The 23,873-nt window shown below is 36.5% G+C and overlaps 1 protein-coding gene across 1 annotated transcript; it reads left to right on the forward strand.

Moving 5' to 3' along the window:
- The first annotated feature begins 474 nt into the window (after positions 1-474).
- DIPK2A (divergent protein kinase domain 2A) lies at positions 475-23,610 on the forward strand. The gene is made up of 3 exons (XM_004754461.3): positions 475-1,411; positions 15,996-16,299; positions 20,775-23,610. The coding sequence occupies exons 1-3, from the start codon at positions 755-757 to the stop codon at positions 21,104-21,106; spliced, it is 1,293 nt and encodes a 430-aa protein (XP_004754518.1). The 5' UTR covers positions 475-754; the 3' UTR covers positions 21,107-23,610.
- The last annotated feature ends 263 nt before the right edge of the window (positions 23,611-23,873 follow it).

A 23,873-nucleotide genomic window follows, 5' to 3' on the forward strand; every position in this document is an offset into this window, starting at 1 on the left:
GAAAGTCGTTTCGCTACCACATCTCGCCAGCTTATCCCTCCCCGAAGAGCTCGAGCTCCGCCCCCGCCAAGCCGGCCCCGAAAGCCACCCCCGCGGGCTCGCGCTTACGCTTTCCGGGCGGCGCGAGACGCGCTCGCTCCGCCCCGCGAGCCCCGCCCCCTGGCCCCCGCTCCCTCTCTCTGGAGAGCCAGCGCGTACGAATCGGGGCGTGAGGCGTCAGGGACGCGCGGGCACCTCATCCTTCCCACCTTCCTACACTGTTGCTACTTTTCGGTGTGAGCTATTCCAGCTTCTCTTCCCCTTCCGTGAGTCCCTCTTTCTCTCTCCTCAGAGACCCCGCTCGCCCCACAGGCGGTCGCCGCCGCAGCTCTCGCGCCCCCTGCGAGCAGTGCGCGTGCGCGCGCGCGGACGCGCGGCCGTCGGGTCCCCGCGCTTCCCCCCTCCCTCCCGCTCCTCTATAACTTGGTTGGCGTGCAGCAGGCGCCGCCGGAGTCGGAGGGCGGGGAGCTCGGAGGAGGGAGCTCGAGAGTTGTGAAGACTAGTGACTGGGAGAAGTCGCAGCCTGCTTTGGTCGGCTCCTTCCCGCTCCCCGTCTTTCTCTCTTACACACCTACTCCGCCTCCCGCCCCAGCCCACGACCTCGCTCCTTCTCTCGCCCGGGGACCCCTGCCGGTCTCTCTCCAGGTTTCGGCGCGGCGGGGGCGCCCACGGGTGCCCTCGCCCTCCGGGTGCGTGTGGACGGGCGGCGGGCGGGATGTGGCGCCTGGTGCCCCCGAAGCTGGGCCGCCTGTCCCGCTCGCTGAAGCTGGCGGCGCTGGGCAGCCTGTTGGTGCTGATGGTGCTGCACTCGCCGTCGCTGCTCGCCTCCTGGCAGCGCAACGAACTGGCCGACCGGCGCTTCCTGCAGCTCAATAAGTGCCCGGCGTGCTTCGGCACGAGCTGGTGCCGCCGCTTCCTCAACGGACAGGTGGTGTTCGAGGCGTGGGGCCGCTTGCGCCTGCTGGACTTCCTCAACGTGAAGAACGTCTACTTCGCGCAGTACGGCGAGCCCCGCGAGGGCGGCCGCCGCCGAGTGGTGCTCAAGCGCCTCGGCTCGCAGCGCGAGCTGGCGCAGCTCGACCAGAGCATCTGCAAACGGGCCACCGGCCGACCTCGCTGCGACCTGCTCCAGGCCATGCCCCGCACCGAGTTCGCGCGCCTCAACGGCGACGTGCGGCTGCTCACGCCCGAGGCGGTGGAGGGCTGGTCGGACCTGGTGCACTGCCCCTCGCAGCGCCTGCTCGATCGCCTGGTGCGCCGCTACGCCGAGACCAAGGACTCGGGCAGCTTCCTGCTGCGCAATCTCAAGGACTCGGAGCGCATGCAACTGCTGCTGACCCTGGCCTTCAACCCCGAGCCGCTGGTGCTACAGGTAGGCGCGGAGCCCAGGAAGGGGGTGGGGGGGGGTCCTACCGGGAAGGGCCGCGTGGGGTAACCGCAGTCGGAGAAGTGGCTCAGCCGGCGCTCGTTGCCGGGTTTGGACCGACCCGGCTGGGCCAGCCTGCGAGCGTGGGAAGGGGGCGGCACGGGGGGACCTTTGGGCGCTGTGTCGGATCGGGGAGGGCGACCCGGAGCGGGGAGAGTCCGTTCTTGGCAGCTAGACGCGGGCGCATCTCGGATTCGACTGCGGGTCCTTTAACAGCAGAGGGAGCGCGTCTTGTACGATCCTAAAATGTCTCTCCAGTGAGTTTCCTTGGGTTCTTCTCCCTGCCTTTCTGCTTTTATCCACCGGGGTTTGCACTTCCACAGTGCGGTCTGTTCACGAGCCCTTGGATGTTTAATTCTTTTCAAGTGTTTCTATACTGCATTCGCTGTCCCCTTTGGTACTCTTCGTGCCCGGCCTAACTTCGGCCCCAAAGTCTTAGTTTTATCCTTTAGCTAAGTTATCTGACGGGTCATTGGGACAGTTAATTTGGGGACGAGCTGGGGAATTGAGGCTGTGGTCAGCATAATCCATTGAGCCGCGCTTTGAGTGGGATTAGGAAGAGGAAAAAGTAAGGCACCGTTGGACTTGGGGCTGGAAGGATTTGAGGCCAACACGGACATTTTCATCCTGATTCTGTGACCTGCTGTATTCATCTAGTAATTTGGCTGCAGGAAGAAGATGAAATGTTCAGCCAGGGTGAGAAATAGGGGAAGGAGATTCTTCTCCTTATTGGCTCTCTCCTGACTTTATTTTGAAAACAAACACACCTTTTCGGGGAGTAGGTTGGCGTCTTTTTAGTGATGACAGCAAAAAAAAAAAAGCCCAAAACACTGTTGACCTTTGGAGTAGTTACTGAGTTTCTGCACATTCCCACCCGGCTTTAGTGTGTTGTCCTTGGGTAGTGGTTACAGCTGTGGGGTGGTGACCCTTCCTGTAACTGCAGGAAAGTTACCTTGCTCCTCTCCCATACCAGCTTTGCTGTTTATCAAATACAAGGCGGGGGGAAATCACTTAAAATTAATAACTAACTTTGGTATATTTCATGCTTTTTCTGTGCTCCTGAGAATGTTACTAGTGGGGGGTGTGGTTGTACAGAATTCTTGTTTTTTTTTTTTTTAATCTGAAGTGCATGAATAGGAATGTACGGTATTCATTTATATTGCTTTCTTTTCTCAAGTTGTTCGCTGCCCAACTTAGCTAAGAGAAACCAGCTTTGTTTGATTAGTTCAGCCAGATAATTTTAACACAAAATAAATACTTTGCCTCAAAACTTTAGTGTAGGGTCTTAGTAAATCTTAAACTATTATTGGTTGTACCTAAGGGATTACATTTAAAGTACAGATTGTATATTAAATACTGCTCTCTTTAACAGTGAATGGTGTGTAAAACTGGTTAAACTTCCTTCTAAGAAATTATTTTATTAAGTGGTTTCAATAAAACTAGCCAGTCTATAAAGCTTAAGTCCATATTTGTGATATACATTTGACTTGAAACTTTTTTTTTCCATTTAAACTGTCTTTTATCTTTGAGAAGTAGATGTTTATATTAGAAAGGTTGGTCCCTGTAGAAGGCTTTAGCAGTGTATTTGCAGATAACCTGTCAAATTCTCTGGGACCCAAAAATTTGGTAAGGAGCTATCTGAGTAGTAGTACACATTTTCTGCACTTGTAATAGTGGGTACCAATTGAAAGATTTTTATCAGGTGATTATGAGTATTGGTATATTAGAAACAATAGGACTAATATTTTAAGATTAAAAATCCAGTCCTTTATAAAGCTGTCTTGGCATTTGATTTGCACTAAGGAAAATTTGCCTTATTTGGGAAGCTTTTATGTTAAATTTTTGAAGTTTGAAATTGTTTTCACATTTTCAATTTACTTTGTAGTCGAGATAGGCAAGTGAGCTCATATCTCCTTTTCTGATTAACTCTTCCCTCAAACTTCCTCTTTCTGTTTTCATCTTTAGTGATAAACAACTTAAAAAAATCAGTTATATCCTTGTTATTTAAACTTAGTGACACCATTACTCTGAGTGGGTGATAGATGGGTTATAGGATAAGAGTTTGTTTTTAATAGGTGAGGAAATATATGTTAACCTGGTTAATTTTGGCTTTTGTATATTGCATTTGAAATTTAGGCAACCCCTTTCTATAACTAGTAAGTGCTGTGTTAAATATAAATTTGGGGTCTTTAATACCAGTCAGTCATATTGGTAGGTTTAATTTTTTTACATGATGAACAAGCAAGTTGAGTAAGACTTATTTTTAAATAAATTTTCACAGAGCTGGTACTTTGTTTATAGAACCTCTTCATCTATGGGGAAATATTAGTGAGTTAAGTATGATCAATGCACTTGAGGTTTGATGGTGGCGTAAAACCACTAAAGTTAAAGGAATCTTGAAATTCTGTGATAAGGTGCAGATTGTTACAAAGTCAAATCACGATGTTTGTTACTTCTGCTAACTAGATAAATGAGTTCAAGTTTAATATTTATATGGGTTTCTATAAAACTAATAGCTATTTAAGGTACTATGCTGTATTAATAATGATAGAAAACCTCACTCATATTTGCCTGTTTGTGCATTTTTGTTCACGTACCTTAAAAAATACGCTTAAAGATCAAGCCTGTGTTTTACAGCTCAAAGAGGAACGCAGCATTTTTTTGTTTCCAGGAGAGGGAGCTACTTATTGAATTTTTGGACAGTTGGTGACAAATTGGATTTTTCTTATATTGATTGTCCAAAAATTAACTACTTTGGGGGGGAAAAAAGTCTTTTGTACTGACTTCATCAAAGTATTCTCAACAAAAGTTCCAGTGTGGTAAACATGCTTCCAAAATAAATACTTAAAAATCTCTTGATGGATACTAAAGAAAGAACTGAAAATGTATATAAATTTTGCCTGTTAAATTTGCCTCTTCTGATTTCAAGAAACAATAAGCAATTGAATTTTCTATTATGCCTTGAAAGAAGACATGGAAGATACTAAGTGTCTGTAAGATCTATTATACACATACCTTATCTATGTAAGGCTATGTAGATTTTAATATGGTCTTAGCCATTATGAAATGGTATGAAAGTACAACTCTTTTTTCCCATCGTTGATTAGTTTTGCTAGCTTACAGCAGCTTATCTAGTTCAAAGAAAAGTTGTTTGGCCATAGAATTATCATCTTCTAAAAAAAATTTTATAAACATCAAGCAAGATAATGCTAGAACCTTTTTTCCTACACTGATACTTTTTTTCTTCACAGTTTTACTTCACCAAGAAGTTATGTTTTAATTATAAGTATACCAATAATCCTGTGAAGAAAATTGGAGAGAGGGACTTTGTTGATTTTTTATTGTGTATAGCATTCTTGGAATACTGGAAAATCAAGGAATTGAAGTGTTTTGACAAGATGTCAAGGTTATTGGTAAATTTTCTGCCAATATTGTAGTTACCTGTTCTCGAATTTATAAAAGTTGTGTGTGTGTTAGAGAAAAATACTGTCTGAGTTTGCTGAAGCCCAAACTATCTCTGACTTGATGACCTAGAGATAATGACGATGGTCTTATTTATAGAAACAAAGCTCTTACTTGTTTAAGATGGAGGAATTGGGATTTGTTTCATTACATTTATAGAACTTTATCTTAAATTTTCTGAATCATGGTTTTAATAGGAATACCTTGATTTATCAGCATGTAACTGTCATTTATGCTATAGATTTTAGCTTTTATTTCAATTTTTATAAATGACATAGTACATGCAAACCACATTATATAGTGCCAAATCCCTGTTAAGGAAGCACTCAATGTTAGACATTAAATAAGGTAAAAGTAACTTTAACCATCAGCTAGTTAATCAGCTGTTTTGAAGCTTATATGGATCATCTTAAAAATAGTTATGATTCAGAATATGAGCCATACCCTTGGTTACATTGATTTAGTCCATCCCTATATTACATGATGAATTTTTTACAGAAAATGTTGAGTGAATGTTGTTTTGTCCTTAAAAATACTTCCCAAAGGAGAAAATATTTTTAAGGTGCACTGCCCAAGATATGGTTTTTGAAGTATACAAAAGATTATGGCCATTTAGCTGTCTTACTTTGGACAAGATGATGAACTCTTAATGGGACTTACTTATTTATAAAATAAGACTGTTGTATTAGGTCCTTTCCTTTTTAGCCCCCAAATCCTTAGTCTCAAACCCTTGATTTGAGAAATTATTTTTTTCTACTTCTGAGTTTGAGTTTTAAGTGGTGGGTTTAAACTTCGAAAAGGGGATTGGGGGATTTGGTACTTGGTCCCTGCTAGAAGGTATGGGAAGGAGGCCAGGATAGATAACCGTGTTTTCAAGCTTCCCTTCCTCCCAGACTTTTACACACTGAATCAGATTAAAACAAAACGAAAAACCAGAGATTTCCTTTAAAGGAAAAAAACATGGAGCTCCATGTGGCCAAGTATCTTGTGGGGCAGTAGCATTTTGAAAGAATGTTCCAGACTTTATCTCAGGAGTGTCTTTGCAAACAACAGCTTAGGGAGCCACCTACTTCTCTCCCACTGGATGCTACTGTGGTAACTGCATTCCCAGATTTTCAAAGATGGTTCTGAGTAGGTAGTTCTAAGTAGAGCACCTTTTTTTTAAAATCTAATTTGTAGCCTTAAATCTAGAGGTTTTAGTGTTTTTCTTTAATCAGAGGTTTTATTGACACTTGAAAATGCTTCATGAAAAAAACAAAAATAATGCTATAATTATGTGTACCTCTCATCCAGAGACTCTTATTTTGGAAAGACTGTAGAAACAGGCAATCACCCTTGGGATAGCACCACTTCCAGATCAGTGGAGCAAAATAATTTTGCCCCACTGGCCTATTTTCTGGATTTATTCATATCTTCTCACCATTATTAATTCTGAGGTCCCTTTTGTACTTTGTCTAATCTACAAGCAATTTTCCTTCATATTTCCACCACGTAGATCATCTCCTCACACATGTTGGTAGGGAATAGAAAGCTTACTTTTGGGGGATTTGCTTTCTAGACTTGGATAATCATTTTCTCAGGATCATCAACTGGTTTTTATTTTCTGTTTTTCTGGTTTATAGTTTCTGGCCTACTTCCTGTATTGCAGTAAACTTCACAGAATGGCTGACATTTTTTCCTGTCTTCACTTTTTATTCATTATGCATATATTGAACTAATATAACCTTAGAATATAGGCCCTGCATTTTCCCTACACATACAACTAACTTTAGTAAATAACTGTAAATTATTAGTAAGATGTGGATAGTTATTCATCCTGGTCATAGACCTTGAAAGGTTTTTAATTATGTATCTAACCTTTATCCAATTTGTATGTCTTTATTAAAATAGATTCTTGATAGAAAGTTATCTGAAATAACCTGGAAGCTTTTTGAACCTATAGCTCTGGATTTAGAATCAGAAGAACTGGACTTTATTTATTTGGTAAATGGTCTGTTATAAGGCAATTGGAGTCAAAGGATCTGTCTAGAGAGATAGATAAATAGTGTACTGTATAAGAGGTGGGTATATAAATGAAGAGTTGCAACCAGTATAGTATAATAAGCCCTATTAAAAAATATATATACCTGCATTCTGTCAGATGACTCATTTAGGGAGAGACATGAGTGTATCTTTATAGGTGTGGATACCAAGGAAGATTTCATGCGAATTGAGTTCTAAAGGATAAATAGGATTTTGCCCATGGATGAGGCTAGGGGAGGCAGGTAGAGTGGTGGGGTAGTATCGAGATAGTATTCTGTACTAACTCAAAAGTTGTTGAATGGTCACTTAATGTTTTAGAGCCTTAGTTTCTTAACAAAATAGGAATTATAATAGTTACCTATAACAAGATTGTTTTAAAGAGTAAAGGAGACAGTTATTCCAATAATATACACAAAATGTCTTTGTTTTTTTAACTTTGCAAATTAATTTATTTCATTTTTAGTTGTACTTGAAAAGTTGTTCAGTACATTAAGTTGGCATCTATCTTAGAAATATATACATTTTGGGGCACCCAGATGGCTCAGTCGTTAAGTGTCCACCTTTGGCTCGGGTCCTGATCCCAGGGTCCTGGGATTGAGCCCCTCATCAGGCTCACTGCTCAGCAGGAAGCCTGCTTCTCCATCTCCCACTGCCCCTGCTTATGTTCCCTTTCTCACTGTGTCGCTTTGTCAAATAAATAAATAAAACCTTAAATAAATAAATACACACACACACACACATTTTATTCTTTCTATAACAAACCTTCAAATGTTACCTTATTTACATATATACACACCTTAAATACCTACCTAGTTGCTGTTTCAGGCTATAGATTTTTTTTGAATGGTAATTAAAAGGGTTAAGGATTTGTCCCATATGAAGTACTTTGAATAGAAAGAATATTGTAGGCAATATTAATCAATATTTTAATTTTTTCTAAGTTATTATAGTTCAATAATTGTAATTAGTACAGTAACAAGTGATAATTTTTTTTAAAGGGTTAATTCTGGTCTAATTTCCTAGGCTGAGATACAGTCTTAAAAGCTAGATCATCTGAGGTAGGTGTGATGCTTCAGGGTCTCCTTCATATTTTGACTTTCCAGTGCACATTTGGAGTTTTAACTATGAAGTGAAAAGTTCTGGCAAGAATTGTGTGACATTGCTCAGTAGTTCCAGGAACTGATCTGTGTACCTGTAGGATACTGTGAAGATGGCAGGCCAGGATAGTTTGTGCAGACTTTGTGTTGTCAGACACTAGGTGAGGACAGCAAACAAAAAACAAGGTAATTTCAGATTTTACATACTATAAAAATAATACAGCAGACTCCTGTGATGGAGACTTGGTTTGGGGATAGAATACTCTAATTTCAGTGGTCAGGAAGAGTCCCATTTCAGCCGAAGTATAAATGATGGGAGATATAGCTAGTGGTGCAAGGATCAGAGGGCACAGTGTTTTTGGACAAGAAATAAGGCAAATCCAGAGGAGCAAGGGAGCATGGGAGTAGGGAAGCCTGGTAGAATAGAAGATCATAGAGGTAGACAAGGGTCATATCCTGTACAGCTTTGTAACCATGCATAATGAGTTTTAGGATTTTTTTTTTTTTTTTTTTTTTTAATTTCAGGGCAGTTTGAAACAATGGAGGTGTTTTCAGTAGGGCTTGATTTGGGAGAAGCATTGTAAGGGGTAAGAGAGAAATCTGAAAAGCTTTTGCACAAGACTGTGGGAGAGAATGGTGGTTTGGATTAAGATGGTTGCGATGAACATTATAAAAAATGGACAGAACCAGTATATTTTGGAAAAATAGTTGACAAGACTTGCTGATGGGTAAAGGTATGATGGAAAGGGAAAAATAAAGGATATATCCTGGGGTTTTAGTCTGAGACACTACTAAATAATTCCTTATCATAATGTGCAAGCCCAGAGAAGGAATGGCTTTGGGGTAGGGGGACCAAAAGTTTTTGTTTGTCTGTAGTGAATTTAAGGCAACAACAGGAATACAAATTTAAAACTAGGCCTCGGGTTTAACACATACAGTGTGCTACTAGAGTATAGTTTGGTCTTTTTCAAAAGGGTGATGTTAATTCAGTTTATGTTTTATTAAAGGAACCAGGGGAGTAAGTTCGTACTTACTATTCTACTTGTCAGACCTTAAAGAAATAAAGTCTTGACTGAAGAAAGCGAAGTAGTGTTTTTGGGTTATTGGGTCCTGAAGAAGCTTATTATATCCTTTTTCTTTATTTGAAATTTTATTTCAATTTTTCTTCCAACATTATTGGAAGAAAATAAGTATGAGTGTATGAGTATGGTGTTTTAGATTTGTATTTCAACTTAGAAATGTGGATCACACTTGCAGATGTAACTATAGGTAAGAAAGCATCATTTGAGATAGGTAAATTTATGCATATTTAAAACTTGTAGCCAAGTGATGGGGGAGGGGAGTGCATTGCTTAAACTATTTATTCTAAAAGATTATTGTTTTCTATCAAACTTATGTAGATTTTTTGTTGTTGCATTTTGACATTAGTTTCCAATTTTAGAAACAGCTGTTGGACATATTCAGTGAAATAGCATAACCTTGCTATTTTCAAGGAATTGCTTAACATATTTGGAATTCTAGGTGGGTGGAAAATGGCATTCAGGAAATTATTTAATGAAATAAATGGAACATAACCTGCAACTTAGAAATCTTGAGATTATTAAGATTCTACAGTATTTACAATGGATTTTGGCCACTATTTAGCAGTATACATTAAGAAGCTAAAGTCTTAGAGAAATTTTAGCAAAAATTAGGTAACCATTAAATCATCCCAGTAATTTTACTATATTCCCCCTCCAGACAGTTCACAAAACTGTGAACACATTAGTCTGTCACCAGTACAGTTGACTAATCTCTGTGAACAGCTGTTATAACATGCGTTACTACAATGGGATTTTGTTCACATTTGTGCTTTTAAAAATAATTTTAAAGTTAAATTGAACTTTTAAGCATTTTCTTGTCTTTTGATAACATTAACTTTTGATAAGTATTCTCAAGTTTAAATTCCTGTGTGTTCAGAAATGCCAGTTCTTTAGAAAACCTATAACCAGATTTTAAATTGTGTGTTTTGATTATTAATAAATTAATGGAATATTGTTAGTAAATGACTGTAAAATATTTCTTGCATTAAACGAAGTATACGATCTTTTTTAAAAAAAGATTTTATTTATTTATTTGAGAGAGCGAGCACATGAGAGGGGAGAGGGTCAGAGGGAGAAGCTGACTCCCTGCTGAGCAAGGAGTCCAATGGGGGACTCTGTCCCAGGACTCTGGGATCGTGACCTGAGCTAAAAGCAGTCGCTTAACCAACTGAGCCACCCAGGCACCTGATCTTTTATTGTTTTTAAGACTTATTTATTTGAGAGAGAGAGAGAGAGAAGCATGCAAAAGGGCAGAAGTGAGCATGGAGTAGGGAAGCAGAGAGAGAGTCCTAAGCAGACTCTGTGCACGAAGCCCAACACAGGGCTCCATCTCACAATCTTGGGATCTCCACCTGAGCCAAAACCAAGAGTTGGGACACAACACTCTGTTGTGCCTATCAGGTGCCCCAGTCTTTTAAACGTAATATACAAACCCTACTGTTGGTCATGTAAGGAGGAAAAACAAAAGAGTAAATCACAAGTTCTAGAGTTGACCTTACTTGAATCTGTCAGTTTTACTCATACACTGTATGTCTTTTTAAAAAACTGTGTTCTGACATAATATAATAAAATGACCTTATTAATCTGGTAAGACAGTGGTTAGTGATCAAAGGATATTGAGGTATTATAAAAGCTTGTGGTTCTTTTTAAAGAATAACATTATGTATTACAAGATATTTGTTAATTCCAGTATGTACAATGTTTCTGAATGTTAAGGCTTTGTTTTTTTTTAATTGTTTTGGGTTTTTTGTTTGTTTTGTTTGTTTGTTTTGTTTTGCTTTTCCAGAGCATTTAGGCCATGTTGAGGACTTTGTTTTTGTTTTATTCTGTAAGTCCCAGCATGATTTGGTCCCTGCTTCTCTTTACAGACTCTGTTACCTCAAGCCATTTCCTCCTCATTCATTTTTGTAAAGCTGCTTTTGGCCTTTTCTTCAGTACTGAGAAAACTGTTTCTGACTCTTCTGTGGCCTGGAACATTTTTACGCCCCCTCCCCAGTCTGTCTAATATTACACCCATCTTTTTTATCTCAGCCTAAGTAGCACTTCCTTAGAGAGGCTGACCTTTACCACACAATCTGAAATATGTCCCTACTTCTCTTTCTCAGCATACTCTACTTCATAATTTGTAACAAATTATGTAATTTATGATTTTTGTATATTTAATAATCATTCTCCCAACTCAGGTTGAAAATGCTTCCTGAGAATAGGGAGTGTTTTATTTACAGCTGTTTACTTAGTATTTCATGATGTTGTTACGCTAGATCTAGAACTTTTTAATATAAAATTCGTATTCTCTTCATTCCATAGTGACTCTCTCACTTTCTAACTACTACTTTAGTAGTAGTCAGTGAAATGTGGGTTAACCTACAATCTCTTATCTGCAATTCCAAATTTAAAAACCTATAGTAAATAGGGTTTATCAAATCAAAAAATATATGAAAACATGGGAGTTATGTGCTTTATCCTATTTGGTAATTAGCTTACATTATTTTCACAGCATAATGTGTCCCAGGTTCTCCATAATAGGAGAATGCAATATATGCACTGTTACCTTTCCAAAATTTAGAAACTTTTGAAACAGGAAGATATTGGATTGAGGGGTTGTACTAGCCTAACTTTACGACTTTAGGCAGATCACTTAAACTGTGATAGTAAGATTGCGCTAGGTTTATAACTCACGGACTTCCAACTCTAGAATTCTTAGATTTCACATCCCCGTTATAAATCACGTAAACTATTATGATGGTTGGTTTTGATCAGTAAATAGATGATAGAATACTTAAGCTTTTAGAATTTATTTTGTGGTGCTAACTATTATAAATGAAAATAAATTACAATGCTGAGTTTATGTATGTACAAGTTACCAAGTTTTAATTTCTTTTATTTTTAGTGCTTATGGATGCCCTATACATTTTTCATAGTATTAAGCCTTCTTAAACCTTGGTAGCTAATTTATATATTTCACTGTAAATTACATTAGGAACTATTAGAGGATAGTGATGATGCTTTTCTAATTTGGTGGTTCTTGACTATTTTTGGAATATATTCATTATTTGTGGATGACTTTCAGTAAGTGATATGAAAATAAGTGTAACTCTTGAATATCTGGACTTCTTTTTTAATGGGTTTAAATAGGAAGCATAAAATGTTTTGGTAAGCAGTTCTTTATAAAGTAGTATAAAAATTTCTTTTTAAAGTAGTATATCTGCAAAGTACATTTTCTATTTTTTCCTTTGGTTCTTGGATTGTCTTAATGAATATATATGGTGGTACAAATAGTCCAGTTTTACAGAGGAAAAGACTGAAAGCTCTAAGAGGTTTCAGTTTGGCATAGTCACAGTTCATGAGATACAGAGTGATTTCAAGTCCACTATTTACTTGTATATTTTATTGTCTTTTAAATATATGAATTTTATAAAATGTTACATTACCATAAAGAATATAAAATACCTAAATTTTCTAATCTTTAATATCGAGTGTGTACATTTTATGTCAACTTCGTTTTCTCTTAAAATGGAAGGTGACCTTGGTGATTTTGTTTACTTATTTCTGAAACTGACTTTAAGATACTGTGAATGCCTATAATATTATTATTAGTATTATTGGAGTTTTATGGTATCCAAGAGGTAGCTTGCAGTTTTCTGTTACAAAAGGAAAGAGAGAAAGAGACATAGTGAATTATCTTGGGTTTCATATTCAAAATACCTTTATTTTGTAAATTAACTGAAGGCATATAATATATTTTTTAAATCTTATCAGTTATCCGTGTTTATCTTGATACCTAAATTTCCATTTTTAATTTTTACATTGGTAGGATTAGTCAGAGAAGTTTTCTTTGGGTGCTCACCATTTTTTTTTTTTTAAGTACAGTCCAGGAAAGGGAATACATAATTTTATAAATGTTTTGTACCTTTTGTATAATTTTAAGCTAATAATTTAGTTTTAAAACTTTAGCTATTACACTTTGATGTACATTCAACCTGGTGTAAAGCTCTTAACAAATCATTGGACTATGAATCTCAGCAATAAACTTCTTATTCTAGCTGCCATGGGTTTTGTTTTTGTTTTTGTTTTGGGGGTTTTTTTTTGCTCTGTTGAGTTTAATAATCAGAAAGTAAGAAATTGTGTTTCTCATTGTGTGATTACTTAACAAATCCAGGCTGTAACCTCTTAAAAGTTTTGTCTGTTACACTCTGCTTGACCATTGTAATTTGGTTCTAAGCCAGAATTGTTTTAAATAAAAATTATGTTTTGGCTTCCTTTGAGCATTTTCTTTGTCCTATAGTGTTTTCAATAGAATTCTTTTCTCATTAATAAAATCTGACTATTTTGATTATACCCTGAAAAATTCTTGTCATCTGAGTTAGTGGTGTGGATTCATTTGTTAAAGTTCTTCCAAAAGATTAGGTAGCAAGCTATATGAAAGAATTTTAGTGCTCTTCTTAAAATGAGGCATAACAGTATTTCAGTTAACATTGTCAGAAACCACTGTATGAATGTAAAATTGTTCAGTCTGACATTTGTTCATATATTTTATCTTCTTCTATGAGGGACTTGGGTAATGAAGTGTATATTTGACTGTCATTTGCCAGTTGGAAAGGCTCCAAAAACAAGGAGGCATTTGTACATGTGCAGATATTGGCAAGGTTCCCTTTTCTCCTGTTGTCAAAGACCATTTTATTTTCACAAAGATATGTTTGTATCTGTTCTACGGTATGACATGTGAATAATATACCAATAATGTATGGAGGAATTTTTTTGTTTCACTTTTTGTGGGACAAAACTATATAATCTCTTATATTACAATTTTTAGTTCTTTCCCCTTTTTTTCTTTTAATGTCATGGACATTGTACATAAATACTTCTGGGAAACACTTAACTCTTTTGTAATTATTTGTAAATTTTCAAGGTTTTTGAGGTATTTTACACTTGAAAGAAAAAGTAGAAAACAAGATGGTTAGCAAACAGATTTTTGCAGCTCACATTGGACATGAGCAGTCTCACTTTCCCAGTACCCAGTACTTTTTAAGGTACCTAGTACCTAAAAAATTCTTAGGTATAAGATGAAAAATGGGCTTCCCTCTTCCTTCTTGCTAAAGAATCAGATGTTGCCTTTGAATTAAAATTGAATCAATTCATTTACTAAAGATTCTTACTATCATATCTAAATTTTAATTTATTTAATTAGTGTTTTATCACAAAACTGCAGATATTAAAATTTAAAAGAAATTATATATACAAAGAAATAAATACAGTTACTGTGCTTTAATAGTTATAGTTGAAGCACAAATGAAAATAGATGATTATGGATCAAGTTTAGTTCTAAGAACATTTTGTTTTAAAGTTGATAAACATGTTAATATTAAGGATATTACTGAATTTTTCAATTTTATGAAAGTTCAGGGCAAACTTAATGTTACTTATTTTCATAAGTGGTCCAGGAAGAAGAGCCTTTAGCTCTTTAAATGTATGTAGATTGGGGCGCCTGGGTGGCTCAGTCAGATTAGGCTTCTGCCTTTAGCTCAGGTCATGATCCCAGGGTTCTGGGATGGAGTCCTGCATTGGGCTCTCCACTCAGTGGCAAGTCTGCTTCTGCCTCTCCCTCTGTTGCTTTCGCTCTCTCATTCAAATAAAGTCTTCAAAAAAAAAAAAATAGTGTGTAGATTGTTCAATTTTTAACAATAGAAGTAATCTGTATTTATATTATGCACTGTTTTGTTCTGTTTCCCCTATAGTGTTTATATAAATATCATCTTGTGATTTTTTTTCCCCCATTTTAAGGAAAGATGCCAGGCTTCCTCTGTACTTCCTCTAGTCATATTATCTTCCCAGAAGTTGTTTAAAACATTACTTCCCATCCTTTTGCACCACAATGCTCATTTTGCCAGGTGGGTGTTTTAGCACTGGAAAGTATCTTAGATAAAGCCTGATTAGGAGAATAAATAATTTTGAAGTTGAGCTAAAGGTGAACAGAAATACAGTGACAGTAGAAAGGGAAGCAAGACTGTCTTGGGACCAAAGGTACAACTTGCAGGTTGTATCAAAAGGACATCAGATTGTGCTTTACTAACCTTTAGTTATAGGTTAAGAAATACTTCTGTAGGGGCGCCCGGGTGGCTCAGTCGTTGGGCATCTGCCTTCCACTCAGGTCATGATCCCAGTGTCCTGGGATGGAGTCCCCCCTGCTTGTGTTCCCTCTCTCACTGTGTCTGTCAAACAAATAAATAAATCTTTAAAAAAAAAAAAAACAAAAAACACTTCTGTAAATTCCTCTCTAAATTGTACCCCCACCTGTTTGTGGACTAGGTAAGGTCTCTATTAAATGCTCTCAAGACTCATACCACTTCCTGGTAACTAACATTTAGATTCAAAGTTATTTGCTTAGTATCTGTCTTCTCTTCTAAAATTTTTATTTTAGAGACTCTTCATTTAGTTCACTCCTAATTGCCAGCACAGCGCAGTGAGTGGTGCCTGGTAAATACTTGCTGGCTAATAGGCCTGCAGTGCTGTTCACTCAAAAGAAAGGATGGTTGACTGTACTTACACCAAGTCAAAAAGAAATTGTAAATACTTACAGGTTTGGTAATAAGGAAGTTGCCTTATGTTTTGTTGATCAGTTTGGTTCTGAAATTTAAGATAAACAGGACTTTCTATTTTAGCTTTATAGTGTAAAGTTATGTATTTAAAATTTTTTCAGGTCCATAGTAATGATATGAATTAGAAATCAAATTATCTCTCTTCAGCTCCTGAATATAACAAGAAATCCAAGCGCATGCCTAGTAATAATCTCTGCTGAGAGGATCTGAGGAGTAGACTTAGGATATCTTCATCAGAATCTCTTGTAATATTAGGATAATTCTTTTGTAGAGTTTTCCATCTGATGAAGGTTGGCCATTTGCAAAATATCTTGGAGCTTGTGGAAGAATGGTGGCTGTAAATTATGTTGGAGAAGAACTGTGGAGTTACTTTAATGCACCATGGGAGAAACGAGTTGACCTTGCATGGCAATTAATGGAAATAGCAGAGCAGCTTACAAACAATGACTTTGAATTTGCACTCTACCTCCTGGACGTCAGCTTCGACAATTTTGCAGTTGGTCCTAGAGATGGGAAGGTAATCATTGTGGATGCTGAAAATGTTTTGGTTGCTGACAAAAGGTTAATTAGACAAAGTAAGTATATAACTTAAATTTGCTTCTTATACACATTTTTTATGTCAAAGTTTACATTTATATGACACAAATCTTTAATTTCTTTCTTAGATGAAAGCCTTGCCCCTTTTTTCTTTTTTAATTTGACCAGTATCAGTAAACAGAACCAGTTTATTATATTATTGTACTCTTAATCAGTTTCTACTAGTAAAATATCCTTTGGATCAAATGGACACAGATATACTCTGTGTGTGTGTATGTGTGTATATGTATGCATGTCTTTTTCTTAACAGTCTGCTACATTCTGTAGTTTAGGAGTGTAATGCAGAATTAAGTTTTTATGTAGTTACAGACTATCAGAGAAACTGTTATGCTCTCAAGGAGGTCTTATTTTTCTGTGGGATCACTTAACACAGTGATGTTCTGTGTTCCATTGTTCTGTGGGGTCCCCGTGGTGATTTTCTTTTTCTTTTAACCATTTAGATGATTTCTAACACTGCAAATCCCTAATTTTGATTTGACATTATTACATCTTACCCAAAACTTTACTCTTTATATATTTGTGAGCTTGTCATGGCCAAAGTGGATAGATTGTCTGAAGTATTCTGAAAATTAAATGCTACAGGAATTTTAAAGTGTCAGAGACAAAGTCTATAACTCTATAACTTAATAAAAGAAACTGAAAGGGGGTTGTTCTATGATAAGGGTCTTATATTATTAATCCCCTTTGTTCTTGTCATATGAGCATCTTTTTATGAGCCCAGACCAAAAATGTGTGGCACCTGGGGAATGCAGTGACAGTAACAGCAATTTATTAGGTTCACACTTAGGTTTTGCATGATCTTATATTGATCCTTGGTTTTTCCCAGTACCTTCTGATTCCATACTCACCCAAACTACCTTCTTAATTATTTCTCGACTCACCACGTAGCTCCTTCCAGGAAAGAGACCCTATCCTTTTCTTTTTTAATGTGTAGATCAGTAGTTTTTAGTATACTCACAGAGTTATGCAATTTGCCTAAACTTTTAAAATTTTCATTTCAGTGTTTGTAAAAATAATTTCTGACAGTTTTTTATGTAGACATTCTTGGAATACATGTCACAGTTTTTTATACCAACTAATTCCTAATCTTGGATGACTACAACCACACAAGTATATTTGTACAGTGAGCGTTGCCCCAGTAATACCTTAGCCGTGACCAGTTCTTTTCAAATGTCTCATGGTAGGGTTGTTTAAATATCTACTTTTCAAAATGCTGTATTTATTGACATTCTTTGCTGAACTCTTTATAGTAAATGATCTTTATTTTCTCCTTCACAGGGAAACTGAGGTTTTGCTGTGACAACTCCCTAAGTGTCCTTTTCTTTATTACCTAAACTAGTAAAAACAATACACATTTATTCCTCTATTTCAGACAGAGTAGATCCTTCTCTGAGAACTTACTACATTTATCTTCAACTTCCCACTCCCTTCTTAAAGTCCAGTTTAATCCAGTTTCACTTCTGTCCCCATAAATAAATATGTCTAAGACTTTTTCTTTTTTCCCCATGCTTTTCAGTTGTTAAAAGTATTGCTTACTCCGCCTCTTTCTACTCCCTCAGCCTCCATTCATTCCTCCACCCATTAGAACCTGACAGATTTCTGCATTACCATTAGCAACCACCTAATTGCAAAACTTATGAAGTGACTGATTAGTAACAACTTCCTGAAATTCTTGAGTCCTTTGATTTCCTTCTATTCACATAGTTTCTTTCTTAAAACATAAATCTGATCTTACCACTTGCTTGCTTAAAGTTTTTGATGAATTCCCATTGTTCTTTAAGTAAAACTCAAATTCATGTTTACGTACTATCAATACCACAAAAACAAGCAATCTTACTAAAAATGAGCAGAGAACTGAAGAAACATTTATCGAAAGAACACATACAGCTGGCCAACAGGCACATGAAAAGATGTTTAACATCACTAGTCATCAGGGAAATGCAGATCAAAACCAGAGTGAGAGAATACTTCACACTAGTCAGAATGGCTGGTATCAAAAAGCTAAGTAACAAACATTTCCAAAGATGTGGAGAAAAGGGAACCATCATGCACTATTGGTGGAAATGTAAATTGGTGCAGCCACTGTGGAAAATAGTGTGGAGGTTCCTCAAAAAATTAAAAATAGAAATACCACATGATCCAGTAATTCCACTATTGGGTATTTATTCAAAGAAAACAAAAACATTAATTTGAAAAGATATATGAACCCCTATGTTTGCTCTAGCATTATTTACAATAGCCAAGACATGGAAGCAACTCAAGGTGAAAGCACAAAAGAGGAAGTGATGTGTATATATTTATGTACATATACACAGTGGAAGTTTAGCCATAAAAAAGGATGAGATCTTGCCATTTGCAACAACATGGATGGACCTAGAAGGCATTATGCCAAATGAAGTAAGTCAGGAAGAGAAAGGTAAATACCATGATTTCACTTATTTGGAACATATTTAAAAAAAGAAGAAGAAGAAAAGAAAAGAAAAAACAAAGTCTCTTAAATACAGAGAACAAATTGATGGTTGCCAGAGGGGAGATGGGCAAAATAGATAAAGATAGATGCAAGATAGATACAAGATTAAGAGATACAAACTTACAGTTATTAAATAAATCGGAAAGATGAAAAGTATAGCATGAGGAGTATAGTCAAGAATGTATGGTGACAGTTGGTGACCACATATCGTGGTGAGCATTGAATAATGTATAGAATTGTCAATCAATATGTTGTATATATGAAACTAATATAATGTTGTATGTTAATTATACTTCAATTTAAAAGCAAGAGCTTAAGGTGAACCAATTTTTAAAAAATTATATAACATTTGAATGTGAATTTCAAGCAGAAGTAGAGTAAGTTATGTTCTTTATGTACAAAATAAACATTAAAGAGAAAGAAAAGAAAAGAAGGGAAGAAAAAGAGGAGGAAGGAAGACCTTCTTAATCAGGGCCTAAGGAAAGGAAAGGAAAAAAGAAAGGAATAAAGGAAGAAAAAGGAAGGAAGAAAGGAATGAAGGAAGGAAAAGAAAGAAAGCGTTCTTAATCAGGGCCTAAAATGCTTGAATTTTAATATCCCTCTGTCTACTTCCCTTGATACTTCAGCTACAATGGCCTTTTGGTTTTCTAAATGAACTTTTTTGCTTCTGGGCTTTTCCATATGCTCTACCTAAAGTGCCTCATCTGTCTTCCATATTCATCTAGGTACCTGTCCTTTGAACCTTAGCTTAAAAGTTACACTTGACCACTGTAACTGATGGAAGGGAAAGCTGTTTATTTCAGAAACCTTTCTACTGTTAAAAATGTGTTTTCTTTGTAGCATTTTCCACTACTTAAGATAATGTTTATTTATTTAATATCTATTTCATGTACTTGATAGTAAGCCAGTGAGGGCAGAAATCATCTTATTAATTATTTTTTTTACCTAGTATATACCCTTTATTGTCATAGAGTACGCATTCAAATTATTATTTGCTGAATGAATGAGCTTTTTCACTAGCCTCTCCTCTGCTAACCCCTTAAGTTCCAAGGCTCCATCTTGTCTTCACATCTTTCCTTTGCTTTCAACATGCTTTCCAATATAATTCAGCTCTTTTCTTGGCTCCATCAAGCACTTGTATATTGATGTGTTTTAAATACGTGTACTGTAGCTTTGACTTTAAAGCCCTAAGTTTCAAGTCTGTTTCTAGTTGCATGTGATATGCTCACCCGAATGCCTGGTAATTACTTTATATTTACTCTATATATAAAATGTTAATAATATTATGTAAATAATATCTACCTTGTCATCCAATTAGAACCTCAAACTTTCCTCAAAATTAAACTCCTGTGTTTCTGCAATTTGGCTTTTTTTTTTTTTTTTCTGGACCATTAGTTACTATCCTCATCTTAGTCACTCCAGTCTTCAGTGCCAGTTATCTTTCTATAAAAGAAGTCGTCTTCATGACCACACAAGTTCCAAGCTATTTCTCTGGCCTCATTTGTACCTTCTGCCCAGGTAGCTTTCTCACACTTCAGCCTCCGTGATCTTATTGTCCCCTGAATTAGCTGGAACAAGCCCTTAAATCCATGCCTTTGCACATTTTATACTGGGCCTAGCATACTGTTTTCCCACATTTCTTTGCACACTTGCTTATTATTTAAGACCTAAAACATATGTTTCTATGCAGCTTTCTATAGCCCCAGGCAAAAGTACTGCTTCCTCTGTACTCTTGTAGCATTGAGTCTTCTGTATGGCACTTTCTCTTTGTGATGGAAAGTTTCCATCCTCTAGGATCTTTAGGCCTGGCCTTGGTGAACTCCCACTGAATGTTTATATATAAATTAATAAATTTCAGTGTTTAAAATTATATAATTTTAGGAACAAATACTACTGTGTTGATTAGTAAATTTTATATTTTGGGAAGGAATGAGAGCTTTTTTAAAATGTATTTTTCTCTTTCTGCTTTTCCCCCTTTTACAGATAAACCTGAAAATTGGGATGTATGGTATGAAAGCAAATTTGATGACTGTGATAAGGAGGCTTGCTTATCATTTTCAAAAGAAATTCTTTGTGCTCGTGCAACTGTGGACCACAATTACTATGCTGTTTGTCAGAACCTCTTATCCAGACATGCCACCTGGCGTGGCACTTCTGGAGGACTTCTTCATGACCCACCAAGTGAAATTGCCAAAGACGGCCGACTAGAGGCCTTGCTGGACGAGTGTGCCAACCCAAAGAAGCGCTATGGAAGATTCCAGGCTGCAAAAGAACTGCGTGAATACCTAGCACAATTAAGTAACAATGTGAGGTAGTCTATGGCGAATTTTTTCTTTTCTCCGTTTAAATAGCACTGGCTAAAACTAAACCACCAAAAACTATCTGGAAAAATGGATTTGGAAGTAATACATTCAGAAGATGATAAACTTGCACTGATATATCTTATGTTAACATCAAAATGAGACATTACTTCAAAAATCTCGTGACGCTTCTGCAAATAAGTTTGTTCTTAGACTTTGGAGACTTGAGCAATCATCATTGACTGCTTCGCTCCCCTGAATGCCTGAGTGGATTGATGAATATTGTGAAGCTATTGGAAATGAGTCTGATAGTTGCATTGGCTTGTGTATCAAAGGGTACTTGGTATTTGACTTAATTTGCATTACTGTCATGATTTTGTGAATCTCTTGCATTTACTTTGAATGTTAAGTTAGATTGGCCTGTTTTATAGGCCACTTTTTCCTTCTGATATAGAGGTGTTTTTTTTTCCCCCCTCATTTTTATGTTTTTTTTTATTAAACTTTACACATTCAGGTTATTCTATGTGTTTATTTAAAGTTCAACTAGTTTCTGTTCAGTGCTATGCGGTACACATTTACTATTAGGGCAAGATTCCCAGGTTTACTGTATTTTCAGAGAGCTGAATATTTTATTATGTAAATACTTTTCTTCCCACTTTCTGTGGTTTCACCATTGCATGAAATAATTCAAGGTTATTTAACAGTTACGTCCCTCTATGCCTATAATTACAAGTGTACACTAAACACAAAGTTTGGCATATGTTGCAAAATGTCATCTTGTCCTTTTAAAGGCTTTAAGAAGAGTATACAAGCAATCTACACCTTTTGTTAATGTTGATTGAAGAAAAAAGAAACAACAACACAGTATTTTTAAATGCTAACTAGTCCAAGATAGTAATGCATATGCCAAAGAAATGTTAGATCTGGTGTCATGGTTAGATTTTTAAAGTTCTTATTATCACACTTGCAGTACTAGAACTCTGTCATTATTAAATTCAGATCTAACTGGTTATTCTTTATGTTGCAAAGAGGTAAGCTGCTTCAGGCATATGTGACTTAAAGATATCCTACCTTATAGTCATTGGTAGTTTTGCAGAAATTAACATGTTATAGTCATCATGAGTTTAATTGGGCATCATAACTTTTTATTTATCGATGGACTAGTTACTTTTATCGAAAAGCATAGTTTAGCCAGTCTGCCCAACTTGGTATTCATTACCCCAAATTTAAGTATGTGGATAAAAATTAACAAACATGTGAAATTTGTGGGTTATTTTTAAAAGTTAGAATATATAAATTAACTATCACTAACATAGGTGATACTTTTTTTTTTGGTCGCTTTAGCTTACAGCAAAGTTTGGTGTAGTGCGTAATTATTTCTTTCTAGGTGGACCTTATTCTAAATCAGAAATTGATTAAAATATGCACACCAAAGCCAGGTTTTTCTTTTTTTTTTCATTCATTCAGCATCTATTTATTGAGCATCAGCTCTGTGCCAGGCACATTACTAGCTGCTACACACTGTCTAAAGGTGACATGGTTAAGTAACTTTACAATGATTATCAAATACTTTAATGTAGGTATTTCTTAAGTTGAGATAGCATTGAGTTAGGATGGTGCATTCATGTTATTTTACTCTTGTGATAGAAATTCTACTTGTACCATCTATAACTGGGTTGCTACAAAAAAGCATGATGAAATCAATAATGTTAACCCCAGTATAAAAAACTGGGAGAAGGGTAAGTTTTCTCCATTATAAAATAGATTGCATTATGTTAATTTTTATACATCCGTACCTTACAGATATCAACTAGCCCTCAAACATTTAAGTGCTAGAAGTTTCACAAAGCTGACTTTTTACAACTTCAGAAAACTTTTGAGGGGAGCAGGTAAAATTATGTCAAACGTTCACTGCTTAGAACTTCAAATAAAATACACATTTTCAAAACAGAGCACCTTTTATATTTGATAAGTGTTCATTACAAACTTTAGAATGCCAGTCACAGAGGGTTGTCTTTATGTGGGTTGGCAAACATTTATCTTACTTTGGAAAAGCAATTGTGATTGTAGAACAGGAAGTGAGAAAACACTGCCAGCAGTGACTGCTACTGGAGGTAGTTGTTACAACTACCATTTCCCCCATGAGATTATGTGGAATTTCTTTTATCTTTGGAAAAAGTTGAGAAGATAGTAAAAGAATTAGGAATTTTAAATTACAGGGAAAAATATGTATGTGAAAAGCAATAAATATTTTGTTCACTTTGCTATCAAGATGTTCACTATCAGATATTTATTATACAGCAGCAATTTATATTTTTAATCATTGCCCATTAATAGACACAGTAAAATATTTTTGAATCAGACATTTGGGGTTTGTATGTGCATTAAAATTGTCTTTTGTACTGTAAGTTACTGTTTAATTTGAATATTTTATCAGAACTGTCTCCCTGTGCCTTTATAATATAAAGTTGTTTCTACAACTTTTAATGATCTTAATAAAGAATACTTTAAGAACCACACTTTTCAGACTCTCTTAACTTCAGATATCTAAAATTTTTTTTAATGGAAAGTGAGGTTGTGTCAATAAGTTATTTTTTTTCCTCTTGCATGTATTTTGATACTGTTTTCAGAAACTATCTGGTGGGTTGTGTGCTAGACTTAAAGTTTGTGTGTTTTCTTTTGTTTTTCTGTAGTAAACTTTTTTCTAAAGTAGATAACTTACTGCTGATATGGAAGTTTTAAAAAAATAGGGAATTTTTCAAATGTATACAAAAGAATAATA

The sequence above is a fragment of the Mustela putorius genome, unplaced genomic scaffold (genome assembly GCF_011764305.1).
Source record: "Mustela putorius furo isolate JIRA1106 unplaced genomic scaffold, ASM1176430v1.1 tig00003834_pilon_pilon_pilon, whole genome shotgun sequence".
In the NCBI taxonomy this organism is placed as follows: Eukaryota; Metazoa; Chordata; class Mammalia; order Carnivora; family Mustelidae; genus Mustela; species Mustela putorius.